This window comes from Podarcis liolepis (genome assembly GCF_965112155.1).
Source record: "Podarcis liolepis genome assembly, chromosome: 7".
NCBI classification, from domain to species: domain Eukaryota; kingdom Metazoa; phylum Chordata; class Lepidosauria; order Squamata; family Lacertidae; genus Podarcis; species Podarcis liolepis.
The window spans coordinates 30,473,661-30,500,354 of record NC_139561.1 but is presented as its reverse complement, the minus strand read 5'-3'; the positions used below and the strand labels follow the sequence as shown (position 1 = coordinate 30,500,354).

Here is a 26,694-nt window from a genome sequence, read left to right as displayed (position 1 = left end):
GCTGCCAGTTTGGCATGTGTTGTGTACGCCAGGGATGGAGGGGGGGGGGGGAGGAGCAGAGCTAATTCAGGAGGCAGGTGCGGATTTCGGCGGACACAAAACCCCTTTGTTTAAGCCAAAGTCTCAACGATGGGAGAAGGGGGAGGTTGCCATCAGTGTGATGAAAAAATCCAGTGGCCTGGTCCACACTGCAATAAATGCACGCAGTGTTTAGGTGGATGTTTCCAGATGCTGGTCTTGTTTCTAAGCCCAGGTGGTGGGAGAAATTGTGGCAAACCTAGGTGCCCTGTGCTACATCCCACGGTGTCACACATAGAAGCAGAGACATGCTTCTGACACGCCATACCAAGGAATCAGTGAATGAGTTTCATTCCTTGCTTTTTGCATGATGCATTCTTTTCTATGGCTATATCCTTCCATTTCTGGGTTAAAAGCCAGGAAGGTGTTTTATCCTTTGGATCAAAAAAATATAGTTGGAAAATGTTGTTTAGCAGCACAAATCCCTAAAACCTCTACTCACAAGTGATTCCTACTGAATTCAAATTTCTCCTGCAGCTTGGGGGAACCATTATTAATGAAGAAAAGAATTGCATTTGAAAAATTACGAAAGGAAAGCAGGGTTTGAGCACAAGGGGCCCCCTTTGCTCCTGCAGATTCCAGCAACTGGCATTCAGAAGCATTGCTGCCTCTGAGGTTGGAGGCAGAGTATAGCCATCATGGCATGTAGGCACTGATAGCCTTGTTCTCCTCCATGAATTTGCTGCATTTTCTTTTAAAGCCATCCAGGTTGCTTGGCCAACACTGCCTCCTGTGGGAGCGAGTTCCATAGCTTAAGACCCGTGTGAAGGAGTGCTTTCCTTTACAGTGGTACCTCAGGTTACATACGCTTCAGGTTACAGATGCTTCAGGTTACAGACTCCGCTAACCCAGAAATAGTACCTCGGGTTAAGAACATTGCTTCAGGGTGAGAACAGAAATCACTCGGTGGCAGCAGCGGGAGGCCCCATTAGCTAAAGTGGTGCTTCAGGTTAAGAATGGACCTCTGGAACGAATTAAGTACATAACCACAGGTACCACTGTATCTGTCTTGAATCTTCCAATGTTGCAGAGGCACTTGGATGAACAAAAATTATGTATTGATTAAAAGAACAGCTGCCCTGGCAGTATTAGCACCTCTCTCTCAGATTGCACCGAACTAACCTCCCAGGCACCAGCCACGTGGCCAATATCCTCTGGCTAGAGGTCCTCTGTGAGTTTGTCTTAAAGCAACAGCCACATTGACAACAGGTCTTCTGAATATCAGTTGCCAGGAGCCACAAGAGGGCGAGGGACTCTTGTGCTTGAATCCTGCTTGCTTATTTCCTATGGGCATCTGGGTGGCTACTGTGAGAAGAGAAAGCTGAACCAGATGAGCCAACTGGGATGATCCAGCTGGCTATTCTGATCCAGGAATCACAGCTAAATTAAGGGACCCTTGTTAAGAATATTTGGCTGTGATTCCTGCATTGCAGAGGTTATATTAGATGACCCTTTGGGTCTTTTACAACTCTACGCTTTAAATATATATATATATATATATATATATATATATATATATATATATATATTCTGTATTCAAAAATTTAAAAAATTACAAAAGCACGGAGTATGATAAGACACAAGAAAGAAGAAGAAACATGAAGTAGTACCCATGTAGAAAACAAAACAGAACAACAACAAAAAGATACAGTGGTACCTTGGGTTAAGTACTTAATTCGTTCCGGAGGTCCGTTCTTAACCTGAAACTGTTCTTAACCTGAAGCACCACTTTAGCTAATGGGGCCTCCTGCTGCCGCCGTGCTGCCGGAGCACGATTTCTGTTCTTATCCTGAAGCAAAGTTCTTAACCTGAAGCACTACTTCTGGGTTAGTGGAATCTGTAACCTGAAGCATATGTAACCTGAAGCGTATGTAACCTGAGGTACCACTGTACATTGCAAAAAAAGGGGGGAAAACATGTTATTGTGGTTAACCAGTCCCTGGGCTAATATGATATTTTTAAAAATGAACTCTATCATTTTGTGATTCCAGTGTGTCTGTTCTGAGCAGGACTAACATGAGGTGCAACCTATTGGGGGGCGGGGCAGAAAAATGGAAAGGAACATTTTGGGCCCAGAACCAGTGCAAACAGCTAATAGGTTTTGCCGGTTGCCAGTTCTAGATGCCTGTTGTTATTTCTTGAAGGAAGGCATCTCCCTCCCTCCCTCTCCCAGATCTCCTTTCAGTGTTCCCGGCTCAGCAGGGGACTGTCGCCAAATTGCTCTCCCCTGCCTCTCTTGCTGCAAGGAAAGAAATAAAAGAGGCGATGAGGCGGCGAAAGCAGAGCTCTAAAGCCGGTCTGTTCCTACTCGGCGATTTCCAGAGGATGCAACTGTCAGGCTATTGATGTTTGTGGGGGAGACGGGCCGAACAGCAAGGGTCCTCTGATAGCGTGGTGTAGACAATCCTCTGCCGCAGCGGCAGATCAGAACAGCTGCCAAATAATAGCAGTCGGATCAGTCTGCGGGAGAGGGGAGGCAACAAACCTCCTGGCTTTGTGTATTTCAGGCTGTGGCCTTCTATAAGCTCCCTGGCGTTCCAGCGTGACACATTTTCCTAGTCTGATTGTGAAGGTGGCTTTGGTAAACCTGAGGCCTGCTGGGTTAGGCTAGCAAGTTAATATCTTCTCTGGTGGGTATGAAACACTTGCCTTTATTTCCCAGATGTTGCCACCTCTCTCCAATGCTGGTGCAGCACGTCTCAAGCCAGGGAGGGAGAACCTTTTTCTCAGCCTTGGGGCCACATTCCCTTCTGGGTGACCTTCTGGGGGCCGCTTGCAAGTGATGGGGAGGGCCAAAGGCAAAAGTGGGTGGGAGGATTGCTATAGATTTTACCTGTGTACAGTAGGCTGGTTTCTACACCCCCTCTCTATCATCCAGCTGGGGGGGGGGGAATGCAATATCAGAGTGCAAGGATACCTTCCAGCCAGGCAACAGCATACTTAAAGTGTCACCATGTCAGTTCCTTGTGGACAGTGTGGATCTGAGCTTGGCCATCTGTTGGGAATTCTTTAATTGTGATTCCTTTTTCACAGGGGGTTGGGCTAGATGACCCTTGTGGGACCCTTTGAAAACTCTACAATTCTATTATCCTTTATGTTTACCACCCCAGGGAAGCGTCTGTTGATTTGTGCTTTTGGGGGCATATGTCAGCACTCACCCTGCTCTTTTTTGTGGGATGTTTTATTGGTTTTATAGGGACGCGGGTAGCGCTGTGGGTAAAACCTCAGCGCCTAGGACTTGCCGATCGTATGGTCGGTGGTTCGAATACCCATGGCGGGGTGAGCTCCCGTCGTTTGGACCCAGCTCCTGCCCACCTACCAGTTCGAAAGCACTCTTAAGTGCAAGTAGATAAATAGGTACCGCTTTATAGCGGGATGGTAAACGGTGTTTCCGTGTGCTGCGCTGGTGCAGGCTCGGCAGAGCAGCTTTGTCACGCTGGCCACATGACCCGGAAGTGTCTCCGGACAGCGCTGGCCCCCGGCCTCTTAAACGAGATGGGCGCGCAACCCCAGAGTCGGACACAACTGGCCCGTACGGGCAGGGGTACCTTTACCTTTACCTTTACCTTTACTGGTTTTATACTAAAATGACATTTATCAACTTCAACAAAACCTTTAGGGTGTTATATGCATGCCCAAGGCACATATAAGAAGGAAAACAGAGCAAGGATGCTGTTGTTGCTTCTGTTTACTTAGCTGATGCATGGGAACCAGAATCTTGTCAAAATGATCATGTTCAATCTGATCTTTTAACAGCCTATTAGCAAGAGCCATATATAGGGACGCTGGTGGCACTGTGGGTTAAACCACTGCACCTTGGGCTTGCCGATCAGAAGGTCGGCATTTTGAATCCCCGCGACGGGGTGAGCTCCCATTTCTCAGTCCCTGCTCCTGCCAACCTAGCAGTTTGAAAGCATGTCAAAGTGCAAGTAGATAAATAGGTACCACTCAGACGGGAAGGTAAACGGCATTTCCGTGCGTTGCTCTGGTTCGCTAGAAGTGGCTTAGTCATGCTGGCCACATGACCTGGAAGCTGTACGCCAGCTCCCTTGGCCAATAAAGTGAGATGAGCAGCGCAACCCCAGAGTCGGTCACAACTGGACCTAATGGTCAGGGGTCCCTTTCCCTTAGCAAGAGCCACATCCCAAACTTCCCCTTGCCATCCCATCAGAGGCGGACTTTGGAAGGTCTTTCCATAAGAAGATAAGAAGAGCCAGTGGCCCATCTAGTCCAACAACTTGTTATCACAGTGGCCAACCAAATGCCCATTATGGGAAACCTGCAAGGAGGGCCCAAGCCCAAGGACAACAATCTCCCCTTCTGTGGTTTCCAGCAACTGGTATTCAGTGGGAGATTATCTCAAAATGGGTAGTGGTAGGCAGCACTGTAGTTAGATCTTTATACTTAAAGGGAGGGTCTAGATCAGAAACTAATTACAGAAGGCACAGAGACGGGTTTGGGTTCAATGATTGACTATCATCATCATCATCATCATCATCATCTCATAAAATTCATACACTGATCAACTGTAAAAATCTCCAAAGCGGTTTACAAAAAAGATAATACAAAACAATTACAAATAAGAAAAAATTACGGAAATACTTTCAAAAAGTTAAAGTAGACTAAAAGCAGATGTGCATCAACTTTCTGAACATCTGGGTAGGTGCACCTAAACAAACATGTTTTTAGCAGGTGCCAAAAACAGCACAGTCAAGGAGCCTGCCTGATATCAATCAACTGGGAGTTCCAAAGTGTAGCTGCTGCCACAGTAAAAGACTGAGTTCTTACAAATGTGGAGCAGAATGCCTTTTAGAAACTACATCAGAAATGCTGTGTCAGGTCCCAGTAAGCTGACGGTCCTCTTAATACCCATCCTTAACCTGAGGCCAGGTGGCTACTGGCCCTGCATGCTCCCTCTCCTCACCTTGACTCCCCTCACCTGAGAATAAAGTGAAGGCCAGCTCTCTCCCTCTCTCCCCACTTTCAGCGGCACTGGAGATGAAGCTATTTCACCGTCTGTTAACTCCCCACATTCAAACCTATCAACTGCGGGCCAGTGAGCCTTGCAGATTAAATGGAAGGGAGGAGGAGGAGGGAGAAAGGAAAATGATGGGAAAAGAAAATAGAAGAGTTCCTTAATGACTTTTCTTTAATAATTTTTTCCCTAGCAAAATTTATATGAGATGCTTCTGATGCTGTCGTCGTAAACAGGTTGGCAGCCTTGCACATCGATCCACAAAACTTAATTGCCTACAAGGGTTTCTGCTAACCCATTGACCCACTTATCCCTGTGGGAGGCTCTTTGGTGACATATCAGGTACCCCACATTCATTCTGATGTCTCTCGGCCAGGATTTGTGTGGTCTGTTCAGTTGAATTGCCTTTGCTTTTCTTTTTTTGATGCCACTATGTGGAACAAGCTAAGCTGGGCTTATGGCAAGTGGCCTACCCAAGACTCTGTTTTGAGGGAGTTTCATGGTTAAAGAGAGATCTGAACCTATATCTCCCCAGCTGCACACCAAAACTTGACCCACTGAATCATAGCGATTCTGTCACATTTTTGTGCATCACCTGGTCACATTTTTGTGCATCACCTGGTCCCCATCCATTACATTTCACCAAGCGTTCAGAAGCTTTGTCTATATAGTAAGAAAATTAGGAGAGCCCTGGTGTATCAGGCACCCCCATTTTGGAGGTGACAGGCACATCTGCCAACATTTGATGATCATTTGGCCTTGTCTCCTGATCTCACTAAAGCCACACACCCTTTCCCACTGCTCCCAGTGTGACCACCTCTGCCTCTGTATATACTTGATCCTATGCTCAGACCCAACTTTTGCATTCACATCTGCATTCCTACGGATGCCTGTGTTCAGATTTAAGGCAGATTGCAGGATCCCCAGTAAGACCTGCCCCCCGCTGTCCTCATTTCCATCCTGCTGCTCACCATATGCACTCTGTCTTCTTGATTACATCATCTCCTCCCTGACCCAGCCAAACAGAATTTTTCAGCTGAGTTTAATGTTCCTGTTTTGTTTTTGTTTTTTAGTTCACCCAATTTATCCTGCACCCTCCCCAAACCACAGCATCTGAATGTGTATAAGATGCATAAACAAGTGGCAACCTTCCACACAGTTTTGCAGTTTACAAGGATTCTCTGCAGGGATCCAGCCAGCCATGCCCTCTGTCATTCCACATTTAGTCAGCATTCCATCCCCAATGAGCATGCTCAGTCTTCATTGGGTTGCTTGGTGGAAGGTTAACCCCTTTCAGTTACCCACCTCTAAACATACTGTATTTTTAGTTTCGCAAACCTTCGACATTCAGCATGCTTCTTTGGGGTGTATAAGGATAAGCTGTTGGGAACCGAGTTTGCTGTTTAATAGAAGCAAAGAGTGATAGCACTGTAGAGTCAGAAGGGACCTCAGGGGTCATCTAGTCCAACCCCCTGCAATGTAGGAATCACAGCTCAAAAATCCCTGACAGATGGTCATCTGATCTCTGTTGAAAAACTTCCAATGACAGAGTCTACCACCTTCCAAGGGAGTCTGTTCCGCCATCAGACCATCAGAAAGGTCTTCCTAAAGTTTACCTGGAATCCCCCTTCTTGTCATTTGAACCCATTGACTTGGGATGTGGGATGTGGACACACATGGTCCCCTTGAAATGATCCAGCCGAGGTAGCCTTCATCTTTGCCCCCCGCAGAATTTGGAATCAGAAAGACAGATTGCAGCTTGGGCTTCCAGGAACCTTTTCTCGGCGGGGGCTGTGTACTTGCAAGGACAACCACATGGTGGAATTTAGTTCCCTGCTTGTGGGTGTGAGCCAGAGCCACCTTGACGCACATAGATCTGCCTAGACTGACTGACAAGCTGCCTGCTTCCTCGCTGTGTGTTTGGCTGCGAAGCCGGCGCCTGGACTGACTGAAATGAAATGGAACACTTCCCAGTCTTTCTGGGTTCGTGGGCTTTTGCAGTGTTTGAAGTGCGTTGCTGAGTGAATTAAAATCTAGGCATGTCACCAGAATGGCAGCCTTTCTGGAAGGAAGGCAGGGGGGAAGAAAGCTGTTCTCCCTGGCTCAGCCAAGGCAGTATCCAGCCTCTTTGACCCTGTGCCCTGGGTCTGCAAAGCATAAATCTCAGCAACTAGAGAAACCTTGAGAGCACAAGATTCAGGGGACACTGTGCCGCTCTCCCCTGCTTTCTTTAAAACCTTGTGGTTTTGGCAGCCTTCCTTCAGGATGTTGAGGTCCAGAAGCTCTCAGGGCTGGAGTGCTGGGGTCAGCACCAGGGAACAGCAGACGCTTCAGTCTACTACGCCTGGGTGCCCAGCTAATGCACAGCAAAATTGCACTGTTAGAACTGTGTGCCTGGCTGTTTTAATAAGGACAGTGTCAATCAATGTTTCACCCAGACAAAGTGTTCATTGAGAACATTAAAATAATAATAATAAATGTTCAGCTGAAGCCAGAGAGGGCATCTTTTGCCCCTCCACAAATCCTATCACAGAGGCACACAGTGAAAGGGTGTGGAACAGTTTGCAATGGTGGTGTAAGAAATAGTTTGCATGTAGAAGGTCTAGATTCCACAAAGAAGTAAGAGGAGCCTGCTGGATCAGGCCAATGACCCACCTATTCCAGCATCCTGTTCTCACAGTGGCCAACTGCAAGCAGAATTTGAACACAAGAAGAATCTCTCCCCACTGAGGTCTCCAACTGGTATTCACAAGCATTGTTGCCTCCACGGAGGTAGAACATAGTCATCATGGCTGGTAGCCATTGACAGTCTTATCCTCCATGAATTTCTCCAATCTCTTTCAAAGCCATCCAAGTTGGAGGCTATTACTGCCTCCTGTGGCAGTGAGTTCCACTGTTTAACTATGCATTGCATGAAGAAGGACTTTGTTTTATCCATCCTGAATCTTCCAACATTCAGCTTCATTGGATGTCCCCTTGTTCTACTGCTAGGAGAGAGGGAGAAAAGCCTTTTTCTATCCACTTTCTCTAAGCCAGGGGTCATTTTATAAACTCCTATCCTATTGCCTCTTACTTGCCTTTTCTCTAACGTCCCCAATGCCACAACCTATCTTCATAGGGGAGTTGCGCCATCTCCTTGATAATTTTGTTGGCTCTTTTTGGAACCTTCACAAACCACCCCAAACATCTCCAGGTAGGACTAGGAAGCCCTCCTCTCTGACTCTCAGGGGCATGCTGCTAGATGGTGTTGGCCAGGAGTAGCTGATGTGTTCCCTTCCAGATGTTACTGGGCCACAACTCCTACTGGCCCCAGCCGGCATGGCCAATGGTCAAACACGATGAGAGCTGTAGTTCAACTACATCTGGATGGCAACGCTTTGCCAGCGACAAGCAGCCATGATGTCTTCATACCAAATGAAGCATGGCAACATCAGCAGCCAAAATCTCACCATTCACCACAGCCAATAGCATGAAGGGCAGAGAAGGACTATGAAGGCAAGGACAATAAAGACACAGGAGGAAGGAAAATGAGCCTAAATGTTGGCAAGAAGCAAAATACCGTCCATGAGCTGCTAACTATTTCTGTTTGGGGGAGAGGGGAATCTCTGCAGGTTTTCTTTGATGTAGACAAATCTGAGCACAAAATGAAATAAATTGTTTTGGTTCAGGCAAACTTTTTGATGACCCTGTAAAGCCACTCTTGAAGGGGGGAAAATGACTTAATGGCAGGTAGATCCATTTCTGACACAACAGCTCCACTCAAAGCATCCTTGAGCTGGGATCAGAAAGACGAAATAGAGAGAACAGTTGAGTCTTTTAAAAATGGGTGATGGGGATGCCTCTCTCTGTGTGCTCTCCTTTTTTTCGGGGAGGGTGTCCTCCCTCTTCTAAAAGGAGGGACCATGTTCATTTTCAAACAAGAAAAATGCGAAGCACTCTAAGTAAAGCTAACCTCACAATAAGCCCGCCTGAATCCTGCTGATTACAGCAATTGCCAGAAAGCTCTTTTGCCCGAATAAGTTTGCCTGATTGCCCGTCCTAATTTGTTACATGGAAAATACCTATTTTCTTGTTTAGCAGCCAAGGGTGAAAATCTTTTTTCTATCTCTCTCTCCATCGTACAAGATGCTAAAAATGCTTATACACAGAAGGGAGGAGGGCTGAGTTCTTTTAGCATGGCTTAACTTTTTTTTTTTAAAAAAAAAAATCTTTCTTTTTCTTTCCTTCTAAATAAATATTCCTTTATATTCAAGTAGGCTGTTCTTCTAAAAATGTGTAATGTTAAGTAGGGGGAGAATATTAAGTCTGTGTCTAGATGGCAAGCTGGGGTCGTAATATAAACTGAAGTGGAAATGGGGCAAACTGAAAGACTAGGGGGTGGAAATGAGGGGGGGGGAATTGACATATTTGTCATAGTATTCATCTGGAATTCATCATGTAATACAGTTCAGCTTCAATTTTTCCTTTTAAAGTTTCTAGTCCTTATGACTTGATTGCAGCAATTATTGCCCCCTACTCGGGACTTGGAATGGATGGGTTATAGCAGGCAGAACTCACGATGATGGTAGACTTGCCTTTTTTGGCCTCACCTCGTTCCCTAGGTTCGTGTAAGGATGAAATGAAGCAAGGGAGATTAATGCTCACTTAACAGAAGAAAGCATCAGCAATAAAGAAAGAAAAGCATTTGGCTGATGAGGATTTTAAAAAATTGCTGTTCCTGTTCATTGCTTTATGTGTCTTGCGCCTTTCAAACTGCTGACTGTATATTGTGGGTGGTGGACCTACACCCTCCAGATGTTGCTGGACTGCAACTCCCAGCATCCCTAGCTGGAAAACTGAGTCCACTCTTTGTATATATGAGACCCTGGGGACATGGTGGATAGCTCCGTGGAGATGCGAACCCAGTGTGCGGCAACTGTGCAAAGGGCAAATTCCATGCTAGGGACCATTAGGAAAGGAATTGAAAATAAGTCTGCCAGTATCATAGTAGCATTATACAATTCTGTGTTGCAGCCACATTTGGAATACAGTGGTACCTCGGGTTAAGTACTTAATTCGTTCCGGAGGTCTGTTCTTAACTTGAAACTGTTCTTAACCTGAAGCACCACTTTAGCTAATGGGGCCTCCCGCTGCTGCCGTGCCACCGGAGCACGATTTCTGTTCTTATCCTGAAGCAAGGTTCTTAACCTGAAGCACTATTTCTGGGTTAGCAGAGTCTGTAACCTGAAGCGTATGTAACCTGAAGTGTATGTAACCTGAGGTACCACTGTACTGTGTGCAGTTCTTGTTGTCTTGCTTCAAAAAAAGGATGTTGTAGAGTTGGAAAAGGTTCAGAAAAGGTATAACCCAAAATGATCAAGGGGATTGAAAAAAATCCCCTATGGGGGAAACTTTCAGGACTTTTAGTTTACAAAAAAAGGCGAGGAAGAGGTGACATGACAGAGGTTTGTAAAACGATGCCTGGGATGGAGAAAGTGGACTTTGAAAAGCTTTTTCTCTCTCTCTCTTATCACGCTAGAACTAAGGGTGATACAATGAAGCTGAACGTTTGGAGATTAAGGACAGGTAAAAGAAAGTATAGAATCATAGAACTGTAGAGCTGGAATCTCTAGTCATCTAGTTCAACCTCCTGCAATGCAGGAATCTCACTAAAGCCTCCATGACAGATGGCCATTCAACTTCTGCTTAAAAATCCAATGAAGGAGAATCCACCACCTGCAGGGGAGAACATTCCACTGCTGAACAGTTCTTAACATCAGAAAGTTCCTCCTGATGTTTAGTGTTTCTTGTAACTTGAAACCACTGGTTTGGGCCCTACCATCCATAGCAGGAGACATGTGGCAGCCATTCAGGTATTTGAAGATGGCTATCATATATGCTCTTAGTCTCCTCTTTTCTAGGCTAAACATACCCAACCATTCCTCATGGTTGGTTTCCAGAACCTTGACCATCTTGGTCACCCTCCTCTGTACATGTTCCAGCTTGCCAACATCCTTCTTAAATTATGGCACCCAGAATTGGACACAGGATGCTGGACTAGATGGGCCATTGGCCTGACCCATCATGCTTTTCTTAGGTTCTTCTGGATGGGCCTTGCAAAGGTTTACTTGGAACTCTCACAAATGGGTAGATCCTTTCCAGTTTGAGGAGAAGCACACCCTTCCATCCTTACTCCAGACTATCACCCATGATAAGGTATGGCCAGTGGCCAGCTTATCCTTTCCGGGTTGCCCAAAGCAATTCTACTGACATGAAGTAGAAATGAGTTTCCTCCTTCAAGACGCCGTATCAAGGTTGCTCACTCATCTCCATTAACATCACAGTTCATGATCCCCTTGTCAGGCAGGGGAGAATGAATCTCAAGGATGGACCTAGCCAAGCAAATTGCCCAAAGCGTCCGTATTTCCTGGTAAGGTAGAATTTGGGTTGGGAAGCATTGAAGCCCCCGCAGTTATCTGTTGCAGAGGATCTCATGTGACACACAAACCAGTGTGTGTGTGTGTGTGTGAACACATGAGGGAGAGAAAGACAGTGTGTGTTGACAGGATGTCTTCCTGAATAAAATAGCTATGTGTGGGAGTTTTCTGGTTGTCTAGGCAACACACCACTAAACCATTTGGAGACAGCGATAGGAAATCTTTAGTTCCCAATGAGCTGATTTCTCCAGCCACCTCAAGGAAAGGATGTCCTTTCCCCTTGACTGAGATGGCCACAGATGTCCAACGGGCCCTCACGTACAGAGAGTGAGCCTTAGTTCATGCACTTACGAAGGAAGCTTCAGAGCAAGGCAGAGGCTTCCGGAATTTTCCTCACTCAAATTTCTCCTTGGAATTTGTTTTTGAAAGCGGGTGCATTTGGCACTTTCTGATGCCCTCAAAGAAACATAGAATCGTAGAATTGTAGGCTTGGAAGGAAACCGAAAGGGTCATCTAGTCCAGCCCTCTGCAATGCAGGAATTACAACTGAGAGTAGCCATCCAAACTCTGCTTACAAACTTCCAGTGAATGAGAGTCCGCCACCTTCTGAAGTATTCCATTCCACGGTCAAACAGCTTTTACCCTCTGAAAGTTCTTCCCAATATTTAGTCAGAATCTCCTTTCTTGCCATTTGAATCCATTGATTTGGATCTCTGTTGTTTAAATGTCTGGATTTTGTATAGAACATTGTGGGTGGATGGCTTGCACATTTCCGTCATTCTCCAGTTCTGGCATCAAGGGTTCAACATTGATGGGAACTGGCCATTTCACCCACCATTAACGAGACCACTACCAACTCCTTCTCTCCTCTGGCCCCACTGCTGGACCCCTTGCTGCCTCTGTTGTATATGCAAATGAGCCGGGGCTGGAGTAAGGAAGCAGATCAGCTCCTTCCTTGCCTCTGAGCAAGCAGGCAAGGCCTCTGCAGGAAAGCGTGAGTGAAGGGTCAGGAATGAGGAAGAGGTGAGCCCACAGGAGGGCACTCTTTAGGGCAATTTGCCCTCCCCCTTACAAAAAACCACTCCTGCAGCCTTTACCTTCTACACTATCAATTGTGTCAATGAATTGCTCTTGCATTGCGATTCGACTGCATGCATAGCTACATCAAGATTCCTTGTCTGTGGTGCTTTGCCCATGCACCAGCAAATGCTTCTCGACTAGAATTTTAATGCAGCCGTGCAGTCACATTGATAGGGTTGCATTGACTGTTAGTTGTGCTCAGAGTAGACCCATGGAAATGAATGGCCCGTGGCTAGTCAAGCCCATTAATTCCAAAGGCTTTACATGGAGAAGGATTAGCACTGGATATGATCTGCAATGTTTGTATGTGGGATGAAGATGAACATGAATGAAAACAGCCCAATGCTACGTGTTAATTTTGGATGAGGGTCTGCAAACTCCCATTAAACATGCATTCAGGGTCATGGGAAAAAGAAATGTATGTAGGCTTCCTTCCTTTTCTCTGTTCTCCTCTCCTCTCTGCCAGACCTCCCCACTCTTTTGACAGCCTTGGATCTTGCATGGACCTGATCTGACCTGACCTGGTGCAAACCAGCTGAATCCTGAGTCAACCCAATTTGGTTCAGGATCTGGGATTCAGCTGGATCTGCTGCACAGCCCTAGTGACGACATTGTCTAAGCGCCTACTCCTTTGCTCTGGATTGTTGCTCCGGAGAGTTGTCCTTTCCTCTCCTATTTTTGTCACTCTGAACCTGTGTTTGGCTCTACCATTGTCCACACAGACTGACCGCACCCACTACTCTGCCTGTTCTTGGAACTCCAGCACCTGGTGATTGACCTTAGCTGAGGCCTCTTAATTAGGACCAACCGTTACCTGACATCAGGGGTTGCAGGACTGGATCATCCCCTACAGTTTCTAAAGAGAGCTAAAAGCATCTTTTGAGTGGGAACTGATTTTGACAAGGGCAGTCACTGCTGCAACCATCAGGGGAGACAGCTGGACCCTCCCACACACACAGTTTCCCCATTCCAAATCGTCTGCGATTTCCCCCCTCAGATTTGCTCACTATAGCGGAGGCAGGATAAAGTACATGTAGGGGTTGGTGGATGGATCAGGGTATTATGTTTCCGCGTCAGTTTCACTTGCTTTTATTCATATATTCATTCCATCCTCTTTCAGCATCAATTGGTGAATGCCCTTGTTTTTAATGTTTGATGTTGTCACTTTTTTATTATTAATATTCTGTTGGGAGCTGCCAAGAGTGGCTGGGGAAACACAGCCAGATGAGCGGGGTATAAATATATTATTATTATTATTATTATTATTATTATTATTATTATTATACAAGCAAACCACAGCAAAAAATAACAAATCAGTTTTTTGAAAAGGTCACATTTTGCCTTTAAATTAGGGATGGGGAATAAATTTGATTCAGTTCACCTTTAAAGGTAAACCTACCTAATTTACACTCAACTAACACAGTGCATGAGCTGAAATGCAGACATCCTTCAAAAATTCACACTCCTCTGAATTTTGCAATGTGGTTCTCCAGCCAAGTAATGGGCACAAAAATGTACATTCTAGGGTAAAGTTTGCCTAAAAATGCATCTGTTGTGGAAAATAACATACCAAAGAGCAGCGTAGAAGAAGTTGCTTTGCAAAAAGATTTTGCATACTGTGTTAGGCAGAATGGCGTACAAGATTGTATATAGGAGGGGAAACCTAGAGTAAACATAGTTATGAATTTCATTTACAAGCATGCATTTTAATGCGAAACGTGCATTTTTATAGGCATTTTGGTTGTTTTAGCTCAAAGCTGTATTTCAAAATTTGGAGGAGTGCAATAAATAGAAGGGACCTCTGCATTCTGATATGTGTATTAGTCCAGGAGGAGTGAATGGGGTTGTTCCATGTAAAACTGTGGACTGAACAAAGTCTTAGAGCCTCCCCAGCTACCCCATAAACCCAGACCAAAATGTAAGTTGCTGCTCAGTTGTAAAAGGATTTTTTTACGTAGTGTGGACAGGATACAGACTGCCTAGTCTGCAGACACAGAGGTTAAAACACCACAAGGGTTGAGAGAATGAAGTTATATACTTGGGGCTGTGGTGATTGTGAGCCTGGAGATGGATGCCCTGTCAGGCAACCCTGTGCCCTGGCTGTCTTCCTCTCCTGCAAGGAGAAATTTCAAATCACATTAACAGTGTTAGCCGGGGCTCAAGTCTGAGTCTGACGGGCCATTATAAATGACAGCAAGGCTGGGCATTTTTATTAAGGAAGAGCCTTGCTTTAATGCTCTCTCTGGAAACTTGCACTCTTGACTTACCCGCAGCAATGCCTGGGATTTTCCTTGCAGATCTGCAGGAGAGGAGAATGATTCCCTCTTTTGTCTTTCAATTATTGTTTCCCAGACATCATAAAAGGGGTGGCAAAGGCAGGTAGGAGACTCATTGGGCCCATTTGGAGGTATGTGTGTGGGGAGTTCTAAAGCAACCCCTGACACCTCTATCAATGCCGTTTAACCAAATGAACCATCTCCGCCTCTAAAAAAAGAAGCATTCTTCCTAGCACACCTAAGGACAGTAGCTGCAATACTGCCCGTTGGCTATCTTCAGTGGTGGTGCTGAAGAGCCAATAGTTCCCTCCTCTGCAGAGCGTGCCAGGATTTCTGGCTTATATTGTTATCACCTTGAAGCGCTCCCTGCCATCACTGAACCAAATAGGGTTCAGTTGCAGGACTGGACGAATGTTGGGTGGGTGCCCCAGCAAAGTGCTCTTTTGGGGGCAACATGATAGAAGTTAATAAAACTATGCAAGGCATAGGGAAAGTGGATAAAGGAAAGTTTTTCTCCCTCCCCCACAGCTGGTATATAACTCATTTCCAACAGCTGGTATTCAGAAGCATCGCTGCCTGTAACTCTGAATAAAGAGCATAACCACTGTAACTGGTAGCCATTGATAGACTCCATCCTCCATGAATTTCTCCAAGCCTCTTTTAAATGCATGCAAGTTGGTGGCCACCACTGCCTCCTGGGGGATTGAGTTCCCTAGCTTAACTATGTGGGATGTGAAACACAAGAGCAGTCATGTACAATATTCCTAGAGTGAACATGTTTACCCATGGGGAGGAATATTTGTCCAGCCATCAGGTAAACCCTGTTTCCTTCTGGGCTGGGACAGACTTCCTCTGCATGTGACTAGAGGTGGGTGTGGCCTCACCTGTGCAGGTAACAACAAAAGCACAGGGCAGGGCAGCTACCTCTCTCTTTCTCCACATGCATCGAAGAAGCAACATCTACTTGGCCAAAGATGCCCTCTTGGCTTCCAGCCAAGAGAGGACAAAGGGACTGTTTTCTTATGGAATAGTTTCCAAGTATATGTTACTTTTCTAAGCTAAGTCTGCCTTCTGGGATCCGATTGTGAATGTGTGAGTAAACCTTTTTTTATACATCTGTAGAAGACTGTGTCGTGTCTTATCTTTTATGAAGGAATAAGGGGGAAATAACAGAACAGTTGTTATAGAGGCTTTACAAGCCTGAGCAAACACATCCGCTGCAAGTTTAAAAAGGGGGGATGCTACTCTGCTAAATTGTAGAACTTGTTAACACAAGTTGGAAAAGGATATAATCAGACAATATATCCTCTCCTGCATCCCTGAACATTCCCACAAACTATGTGTCATGTGAAGAAATACTTTCTTTTTCTTTTTCTTTTTATCTGTCTTGTCAGGGACTGGGCAGAGGAGGAATGGTGGAGACCACCTCCCCAGTCTGACCCTTCCTGAGAAGAAGGAGACAGTTCAGAATTACAATGGGGTTTGAGGGAGGTTACAGCTGAGAGGCAGTTGAGGAGGGGGGGGGACTGGGAAATAATGGGAGAAGAGGAAGAAGAAGCCCCAGGGGAGAGACAACTGATGGACTGTGTCTTTAGAAAGCATTCCAGATCCCCTTCCTCTCCCAGAACATGGCGGGCCTTGAAAGTAGGAGAGCAAAGAGTTCAAAGGCAAAAGGCCCTTTCCAGCACTGGTAGCGATGACTCATGAAGAAGTGGGAGAGACGGAGGGGGTGGGGTTTCACTGGGAGCAGCACCATTACTCCAAGAGGCTGCATTTCTAAGCCTCTCTCTGTGAATATTGAATAAAAAGCACTGGTAATAACTTTCCTTGTCTTATCCATTCCTAGCAACCTACTGTGGGGGGGGGGGTGTTGGGTCCTCTGACGCCTGACATGTCATGAATCTCCCAACATTAAGTTGCACAGGATGTCCACAAGTTCCAATGTTACGACAGAAGGAGAAAATAGGAAAAAATATTTAGTGGAGTCTGTAACCAAAGTGTTTGTAACCCGAGGTGTTTGTAACCCGAGGTACCACTGTAATATCCTTTTTTGAGGTTAGCCAACAAGAACTGCACACAGTATTCCAACTGTGGCTGCACCATAGAATTGTATAACAGTATTATGATACTGGCAGTTTTAGGTTCAGTCCCTTTCCTATAGACCGCTAGCATGAGAATCACAGCTGGGGGAAATGCAGTTGCGCTCACATCCTGCTTCTGGGCTTCCCATTGGGCATATGGTTGGCCACTGGGAAAATAAGATGCTGGAGTGGATGGGTTGCTTCTTCTTGCATTCTCATGTTCATACTTCTACAGAGAGACTAGCTGGACCTTTCACTGCTCAGCAGATGTGGCCAAGACTGGCCGAGTTTCCAGGATAGGATTTTGCAGTCTCACAGAGCTGTGTCAGGCCCTTGAGGACCCAGAGCCATTCCGAATAGTTTGCGTGATCATGCCAGATCTGATTGTGCATCATGCCCAGTCAGCAAGACATAATGCAGCCATTCTCTCCCTTCTCTCTTCCATCTCTATTTCATTTCATTAAAAAAGTAAGTTTTATAGCCTACTGGATGTGCCGGATGGAAGGAAAAATACAAGGGCTTATCTCAGGGCTGCTAAATTGCAATCCCGGGCAGTGAGTCAACCTGGTTATTGCTGAGAGGAACAATGGAAGGGATTGATGGCTATTAGATGTAAATCGAACCTCTGCATTGAAGGGCAGTATATCTCTGAGCAGTAAATGCTGTGGGCCCACAAAGCAAGGCTGGTTGTGGGTGGCGATGGCAAAGTGACTTTCCCTGCCTTCCCTTCCCACAGTCCAGTGTTTTTCAGAAGAAAAGAAAAGCCCTTGCTGGATTAGGCCAAAGGAGAACCATCTAGTCCAGTATCCTGTTCTCACAGCGGCCAACCAGATGCCTGTGGGAAGTCTACAAGCAGGGCCTGAGGACAGAGAGCACTGTCAACTCCTGTGGCTTCCAGGGTAATGGGAAGCCGGGTTAGATTCACCGATATTCAATTTTTGCCCAAATATCCAATTCTGAATGTGACATTTGAAAACTGCAAAATGCTTGGGTATATCATCCATCAATGCTACTGTGTGTCAACTGTCAAATAGCAAATATGGAATTCATTAGGGGCTACCACCCCTTCTCATAGTGCTTGCCAACCTTGCCTACCCGCCACCAACCCACCAACCCCCTTGCCAATCCTCACCTCTCTCTCTACACCCAAATCTCAAATCCCCTCACAACTCCTTCAGGCACTCCCCCATATCCCATCACAGCTACTCTGTGTACCTCCATCCCTGCTATAATCAAACCTCGGCGGTTGTTTAAAACCCAATTTTATATCCTGACTTCTCCTTTGCTCCCCCCCTCCCATACCTTGGCCATGCAACTCCCAAGACTGTGATGAAGCACTACAAATCCTTCATCAGAGGCTGCCCTCTGACTTCATGCAAATCCAGGATTATGGAGCAGCCTGATGACAGTCATATATATATATAAATAATGATACCTCAGGTTACAAACTTATGGTAATTCCTTCCAGAGGTCTGTTCTTAACCCGAAACCGTTCTTAACCTGAGGTACCACTTTAGCTAATGGGGCCTCCTGCTGTTGCCGCACTTCTGCTGCACGATTTCTGTTCTCATCCTGAGGTAAAGTTCTTAACCTTAGGTACTACTTACGGGTTAGTGGAGTTTGTAACCTGAAGCGTTTGTAACCCAAGGTACCTCTCTCTCTCTCTCTCTCTATATATATATATATAAAGAAATGTCATCTGTTCAATATTGTGGGCATCAACTAGATATATTTTGGGAAAACATTTTGGCAAATGTGGGTAGGGAGACCTTTAAGGTGTCTGAGGAGGTGTTCCAGCTCTGGAAACAAAAGTGCTCATTAACCAAAAACGTTGAGCCAATTTGCACATTTGGGATAACAGTATGGTCCAGTCCTGCTTGGACTCCATTCTTGCTGACTCAACCATGTAAAATGTCACATTTAAAGGGCAACCTGTGTTGAAATCCAACAAATCTTCACGCAAAGGTTTGTGTGCCAGGGAAGAAATTTCAGAGCTAGCCCACTCTCTGATTTGTTAGCCACTCATGTGAGATAAGATTTCGGAGACAGGCAGAACTGCCAGATCCATGAGCAACAGTCTGGAGAGTTTCAGTGCGTCATCCTGCAACACTCCCCTTGAATGAACTCTGTTGACTTTTCTGTTTGTTTGCTTCTTTCTAACACAGCTCTGTGTCTATCTGCAGGTCAGGTTATCCTGTACGAAGCCATGCTTGGATTTTAATAGCCATGTTCCGACTTGCCATGGATTTCACCTCTTGTGAATCTTTGGGCCATGGTCATAGGCCCTTGCAAAGACCGGGTCACCGTGACCGACATGGATTCTGGCATAGTCCTTTGTGGAGTCTTAGATCCGGGCAGCAGGCCAGGAGTTATGGGCTTCCGGGGAACCATGCTTTCCCCTATTTGGAACGGTCTAACGGACAGCTGGCCAGTACGTATCATTCCAAACGTCTACACAAAGCCACGGACCTCCTCTGGGAAAATGGGCACCCCGAGCACTTTGTCCCTGCCAGATCAGACCCTTCTCTGGCAGACGGGAGTACAGCATACCAGACTTACTTGAGGAGGAGGAAAAGGTACCTCCGGGCAATTGGCAAGCCCACTCCAGAGACCGAGGTGATTGTCTGGGGGTCCACAAGCCCTTTGGAAACCCTGGAGAGCTTCTCGGGAATTTATGGCAGTGCCACCACCATCTCTGTTTTGCGACACAAGACCACCACCATCTCCACCACCACCACCACCACGATCACCACCACAACTGCGGCTTCCACGACGGTTCAGCCAGAAGGACCTGGCCCTGGGATTGGCACACCCAAGAACAACCCCGGTGTGATTAGCACAATGGTACCACCTGCCACTTCTGATGGGAACAGAAAAGAGGTTGGTGCCCCTCCACCCAAGATCCCAGGAGACACTTCAGGTATATTTATAGATTGCTTTTAGATTTGTACGTATTTGCTTGCATGTGTGCAAATGTTGCATTTCATTTCCAGTTGTTCATCCAAGCAGGAAAACAAACACACTGGGTTTCTATTGTGATTGGCATACTACGTAACAGAAATGCAACACACACGTACCACTAATTCATAGAACATGATATCAGAGTGGTTCACAACAATTTTGTATAAAACCATGCAATAAAAGCCATATAAAAAAAGTTGAAATCTGGAATTAGGAAACTACTGTGGAAAGCTGTATTATCAATTGCCTGATAGAATAGAAAGGTTTTCAGCAAGTATTTAAAAGTTGGCACAAAAGGAGCTTTATGAATCGTCTGTTTGCAAAGCATTACCCCATACTGGGCCAATGACACTAAAGGCTCAATTTCTTGTTGTTAGTATTGAGACCGAAATGAGACAGAATTAACTGCTTAGCCCATCTGTGTAGCCCACCTGATCCTCATCACCCCTCTGCCATTTTGCAACCCATTATAGAAAACCCACAGTGTGGTTTCCTTAATGCCAAAATAATTTTCTTGAACACAGTTGCATGCTGGTAAGTTACTTAGGACTGTCCTATCATTAGGCAGTTGCCTCAGATGGCAGATACTGGGGGGGGGCAGGGGGCAGTGGTGGAGAGATGGTGGAAGAAAGGTGTCTATGTACCAGTTGGCCAATCCCTGCTCCCTCTAAACTTCCTTGTTGACTTCCAGTGTGGTGGAGGATACCATCATGTTGGCAGTGTTGAAGGAAGATTCAGCTCCCAGTCTGGTCAGCTTTTGCACCTGAGGCGAAGGAGGCAACTCTCTAGCCTTTTGTTTCAAGTGGCAAAAAGACATAGTCTTTCCTCTGAGCCCTCTAATGACCTGGACATAAGAGCACAATAAGTGCCTGCTGGATCAGGACAATGGCCCATCTAGTACACAGTGGCCACTCTATGGTATCTATGATGGGAAGCCTGCAAGCAGGATTCAAGCATAAGATCACTCTCCCCATCCTGTGGCTTCCAGAAACTGGTATTCAGAAGCATTACTGCCTCTGACGGTAGAGGCAGAGCATTGTCATCAAGGTTAGTAGCCACTGATAGTCCTCTCCTCCATGGATTTGTCTAATCCCCTTTATAAGCCATCTAAATTGGTAGCCACCACTGCATCCTGTGGCAGGGAGTTCCACAGTTTAACTATGTGTTGTGTGAAGAAGGGTTGAATTTTGTCTGCCTTGGCTCTTTCAACATTTAGTTTCACTGGATGTCCACGAGTTCTAATGTCTTATGAGAGAAGGGGGGAAACCCTACCCCTTTCTCCTTCCACTTTTTCCATGCCATGCATGCATACTTTTATAAACTTCTATCATGGACCCCTTCTTGGGAGTAGTTTTCTAGTAAAGAAACAAACAAACGAACAAAAGGATTACAGTTGAAAACGGAATGAAATGCGTTTCAAGGAAAATGTTCAGCCACTGAGCAAACTGGAACTCCCTCCTTCCCTCCCTCTGATCCTTCATTTTTATGTGTGGTACTCACTGGGGGTTTAAAGGGGGTTTGTCCGTAAGCTCAGTAAATCCACACGTGGGAGCCCTGTAATCGAATCTAAGCGCCATGCTCATTCCTCATAGCGCAACGCACCGATTCCATTCGCTCAGCAGCTGGAAGTGGACTTTCCATTTATTGCAAATTATGTTTGCTATTACAGAAGTTTAGACTGGAAGGCCCTTTGCCACACATGAAGTAAATTAAATCGCAGAGAATGTTGGTTGTGACTCGTAGAGCCCAGAAAGATGCTTCTCTTTAATAAAAGGGAAAGAGAGGAATTGTTGGAATTTACAGTATAATCTATACCCAGATTAATTTCTCTAATGGACCCATCTTCTAGGCAGAAATAGATATTAACTTATTCCTTTCCCTGAATACTGAACTAGGCATTAGAAGGAGTGTTTGGTAGGCTGCTGAAATGAAAAGGAAAAGCAGCAGTCTTGCATCTGCTCTTTAGCTAGTGCAGCCACCTCCAGATTTAGATTACAATTTTCATCAGGCCAGCCAGCAAAAGTTAAGGATCAGAGACAATGGGAGCTGTATACCACAATATCAGAAGGTTGCTGTATTGACTACTCGTGGTGTGGCACTATGAACTTGGAGTGCTATGTCCAGTTCTGGGCACCACAGTCCAAAGGATATTGGGATAGCTCAGTCGGTAGAGCATGAGACTCTGAATCTCAAGGTTGTGGGTTCGAGCCTCACCTTGGGCAAAGAATCCTGCATTGCAAGGGGGTTGGCCTAGATGACCCACGTGGTCCCTTCCAACTCTACAATTCTATGATTCTGTGACAAGCTGGAAGGTGTTCAGAGGAGGGTGACTGGGTTGATCAAGAACGGCTATGAAGAACGGCTGAGGGAGTTGGGTATGCTCAGCTTGGAGGAGAGAAGACTGAGAGGTGATGTGATAGCCATCTTCAAATACTCAAAGGGCTGTCTGTCACAGCCTGTCCCAGATAAAGAAGGCACATGCTTGTTAGTTACCACTTTATTGGCAAGAGAAACACTGACAGCAGCTTCCTCCATGCTCTGGATAGGCATGCACACATGCACACATGCTTCTAGGTAAAGGTAAAGGGACCCCTGACCATTAGGTCCAGTCGTGGTCGACTCTGGGGTTGCGGCGCTCATCTCGCTTTATTGGCTGAGGGAGCCAGTGTACAGCTTCCGGGTCATGTGGCCAGCATGACTAAGCCGCTTCTGGAGAACCAGAGCAGCGCACAGAAATGTCGTTTACCTTACCGCCGGAGTGGTACCTATGTATCTACTTGCACTGTGAACTGCTAGGTTGACAGGAGCAAGGACCGAGCAACAGGAGCTCACCCCATTGTGGGGATTTGAACCACCGACCTTCTGATCGGTAAGTCCTAGGCTCTGTGGTTTAACCCACACCGCCACCCGTGTCCTCATGCCTTCTAGGCAGCTGTCCACAAATCTGGGCCCTGTGGAGCAGTTGCAGCAACAGGGAAAACCTTCCCCTTTGCTGGCTTATATAGATTTCCCTGACAGGTCGCCCACCCACAAGCTGCAACTTCTGCATGGAAGGTGCCACTGCCCTTCCCACTTCAAGCCCCTCCTGGTTTTAGGAGATGCTGAATGGGGGAACTTTGTGGGGAGTCAACTGACCCGTCTGTTGGCTAAACAGCCTCTTCTTCTTCTGGCACATCTGGCACACCTTCCTCTCTCTCGGTCTGCCCTGACCCTCCCTCCCCTGACTCCTGCCTTGCAGGCAATGTCATATGCCATAAATCACTGCTCCCTTCTTCGGGGTCGCTCTGCTGTTCCTCTGCCTGCGCCCTTCAGGGCCTGCCACTCCCTGACACCATCACATAGAAGATGGAGGAAGTTTATGTTTTTTGCAGCTCTGGAGGGTAGGACCCAAACCAATGGATTCAAATGGCAGGAAAAGGGATTCCGACTAAATACAAGGAAGAACTTTCTGATGGTGAGAGCCATTCGACAGTGGAACAGACTCCTTCAGGAAGTGGTGGCCCCTCCCTCACTGGAGGTTTGCAGACAAAGGTTTAGATGGCTATCTGTCAGGGCTTCTTTAGCTGTGATTCATGCATTGCTTGGGGTCAGACTAGATTGCCCTTGGGGGAACCTTCCAGCACCACAATTCTGTGATTCTACCATTCTGTTATCCTAAATGCCTGATGGCAACATGGTTAAGGGTGCATCTGAAATTTATCCAGATTTATTTCTAGACTCGGGAACTCTAAAGTACATCATTTTGCTTGCCGCGTCTCCTGATAGCAGCCTTGTGGCTCCAAGGTGAATAATGTCTTGTTCCAGCTTGAGTCAGGCAGGAGGAGGTAGCAATCAATCTTTGGAATTTTATTCACTGGTTGGTTTTCATTTATGAATTGCTTCCTATGCGATTTAAGAAACAAAAACAGCAGAAATAAAAACCTACACGAAAGGACTTCATACATAAAAGCAATTAAAACAATTTCACATGTGGAAAAGCAATTCCATGGAGGAAAACAATTTCAAATTTCATACAGACTTGGGTTTTTTTATATTTTATATATTTTTAACCCCCCCCCCAATACCTCTCTTCTTGAGAGCCTGGTTGAAAAAGGAACACTTTCAATCAGCGCTGGAAAGACTACAAAGCCTGTCTGATAGCAGGAGAGGGGGAGAGAGAGAAAGACAGAGTTTTGGTGGTTAGGTGCTGCTACACATAATGCTTGATTCCAATATTATATGGATGGACTTTTGATGAGATAATATCTGTGCAGTGTTTGCTTGGGTATTTAAGGAGAGCGAAGAACCAGTGTGGTGTAGATGGAATAGAAGATGGGAGACCTGGGTTCAAATCCCTGCTCAGCTGTGAAGATAATCTTGAGCCAGCCAGTCGCCACTTCTCAGACTCAATGTTCCTCATTTATTCATTTAATCCTCACAACAACACTGTGAGGCAGGTTAGGCCGAGAGGCAGTGACTGGCCCAAGGTCACCCAGCTTCATGGCCAAGTGTAAAATTAAACCTGGGTCTCTTGGGTCCTAGTCCAGTACTCTAACCAATACACCTCTCTCTCTCTCTCTCTCTCTCTCTCTCTCTCTCTCTCTCTCTTTCAGTGGCGTAGCGTGGGGGGTGCAGGGGGGGCCCCAGCCGCACCGGGCGCAACATCTGGGGTTAGGGTTAGGGTGCGCAAATCCACAGGTTAGGGGGCGCAAATTACCGTATTTTTCGCTCTATAACACGCACCCGACCATAACACGCACGTAGTTTTTAGAGGAGGAAAATCCGTAGGCATGCCACCCGTAGGCATTCCCTCCATAACACGCACAGATATTTCCCCTTACCTTTTAGGAGGAAAAAAGTGAGTGTTATGGTGCAAAAAATACGGTACTTGCCTTGCCCCGGGTGCTGACAGCCCACGCTACGCCACTGCTCTCTTGCATCCTGCCTTAAAGCTCACATGCAATTTTGCACATGCTTTTCTCCTGATGTATTCATTTTGCATTATAGAATCTATTCCTGCAGGTTTATATTCCATAATATACACCATTTCTTTGGGCACTGCAGATTGTTATATATACTTTTTAAGGAGGAGGACTGTGCAGAAGCGGGAGCTAACTCCTAACCCCAACTCTTGCCTTTGGCACCTGATATGTGTGTTTTGAGGACCCGCCCTGTCTTTGTGAATGTAATATGCTTCAATTGTTTTCAATTATCAGTTTTAAATTGTTGTATCCCACCCTGCGACCTGCTGGTGGCAGGTGGGTAATAATCATAGCTGTCAACGTTCCCCTTTTTTTTAAAAGGGAAATTCTCTTATTCCGAATAGGATTCCTCGCAAGAAAAGGGAAAAGTTGACAGCTATGGTAATAATAATTGCAGATATGAAGAAGTGTGAATCTTGAAGGGTGCTGTGCATAGTTAAACTATGGAACTCACTACTGTAGGGGGTTCATAATTTTTTTTTTGTTTTGTTCATATGGTGGCTCAGAAAATGCAAATCAGGTAGATTTGCATTAAATTATGAAATAATTTCTATCTCATTCACTACCTGGACCTTACAGGATAATCAGCTTGCTTAGAGTGCTTTGCTACAAAAAGGCAGGGGATTGCAGACTGGGAGGCCCCCGCCTCTTATGCTATTTGTAGCTGAAACCTGGAGATTAGGTGAGGAGGGACGGAGGGAACTTGTGCCCATTCACCCTTCCAACAGACATCCTGCTACCAATTCCGATTACTTACTGATTCAGTCGTTGCTCCTGCCCCAACACCCTCCGGGAGGTGCCTCCACTTCCGAGGATGTGAAGCAGGCTTTCTGGAGCTCCGTTGCTATTGGCAACAGAGTTCGACATGTGTTTGAAGTGGAGCAAGTTCCGCCCCCACACGCTGATACTGAGAGAGCATCGCTCTGTTGTGGGGAATGAACAGGAAAGGGCATGTATTTCAGGATCTTCCCCTGGAGGGGAGAGTGTTGCTAGGCATTATCCCTGACTTTGAGAAAAATGGCAAGGTTTTTTCCCCCTCCCTCTTTTCTTTTTTCTTTTTAAAAACCCAATAACAACTTTCTTTTTATAAAACTTTACGAGAGTTCCTCTTGATCAATAATACATGATGTATATAATCTTGGCTTCAGTACACAATGTTACATCTTGTTAGACATTATATCGTGTTACAGCGCACTTGTGTGCCATAAAAGAAGGCCGATGCCTCATAGAAGCACACAATTGGACACTCTTGGAAACCCAAAGCAATAATGTAGAGAGGAAGCGTTCCACTGTGTCCCTGGCTGAATCAGGGTTCTGGGCAAACTTCCTTACACTCAGCCTCTGTTGTGGGCAGTAAATGGTGAGCCAGTTCGATATAGCAGCTAGGGTGTCAGTCTGCGACCTGGGAGACCAGAGTTCAAATCTCCCGACTTGGCAATGAAGCTCCACTGGGTGACCTGGATTCCCAGTTGCTGCATCTCAGCCTAACCTACCTCACAGGGTTGTTGTGAGGGATTGAATGGAGAGGGAGGAGAACCGTGCATGCAACCTTGAACTCATTGGAGAAAAAAGCTGGTCTATGAATGCCATAAGTAAATGAAATAATAAAATTGTGTCTTCTTCAGCTGGTAGGGTAGGCTCATCCCTTAGACAAGGCTGCCTCTTGTGTGTCTGCATGAGTTGCTAGTTTACTATGGGAAGAGGGTGCTGGTCAAGATGGGCCACTGGCCTGATCCAGCAGGGTTCTTATGCATCTGTAAAATGTGTGCAATTTAAATGCATTTTCTTTCGTTGCCATTTCATTTTTAGCGCGCAAAATTTGGAAATAAGCCTACAATAAAATGCAAGTGAGATGGAATGGAAATA

General features: G+C 45.9%; 1 protein-coding gene across 5 annotated transcripts in view; it reads left to right on the top strand.

The window, feature by feature from the left end:
- Nucleotides 1–26,694, top strand: part of AJAP1 (adherens junctions associated protein 1) — a 121,741-nt gene that overhangs the window by 30,392 nt on the left and 64,655 nt on the right. For all 5 annotated transcript variants that reach the window (XM_083513179.1, XM_083513183.1, XM_083513181.1 and 2 more), the window contains exon 2: nucleotides 19,090–19,826. In XM_083513179.1, coding sequence (XP_083369305.1) covers nucleotides 19,090–19,826 — 737 coding nt within the window. The remainder of the gene's footprint in view (nucleotides 1–19,089; nucleotides 19,827–26,694) is intronic.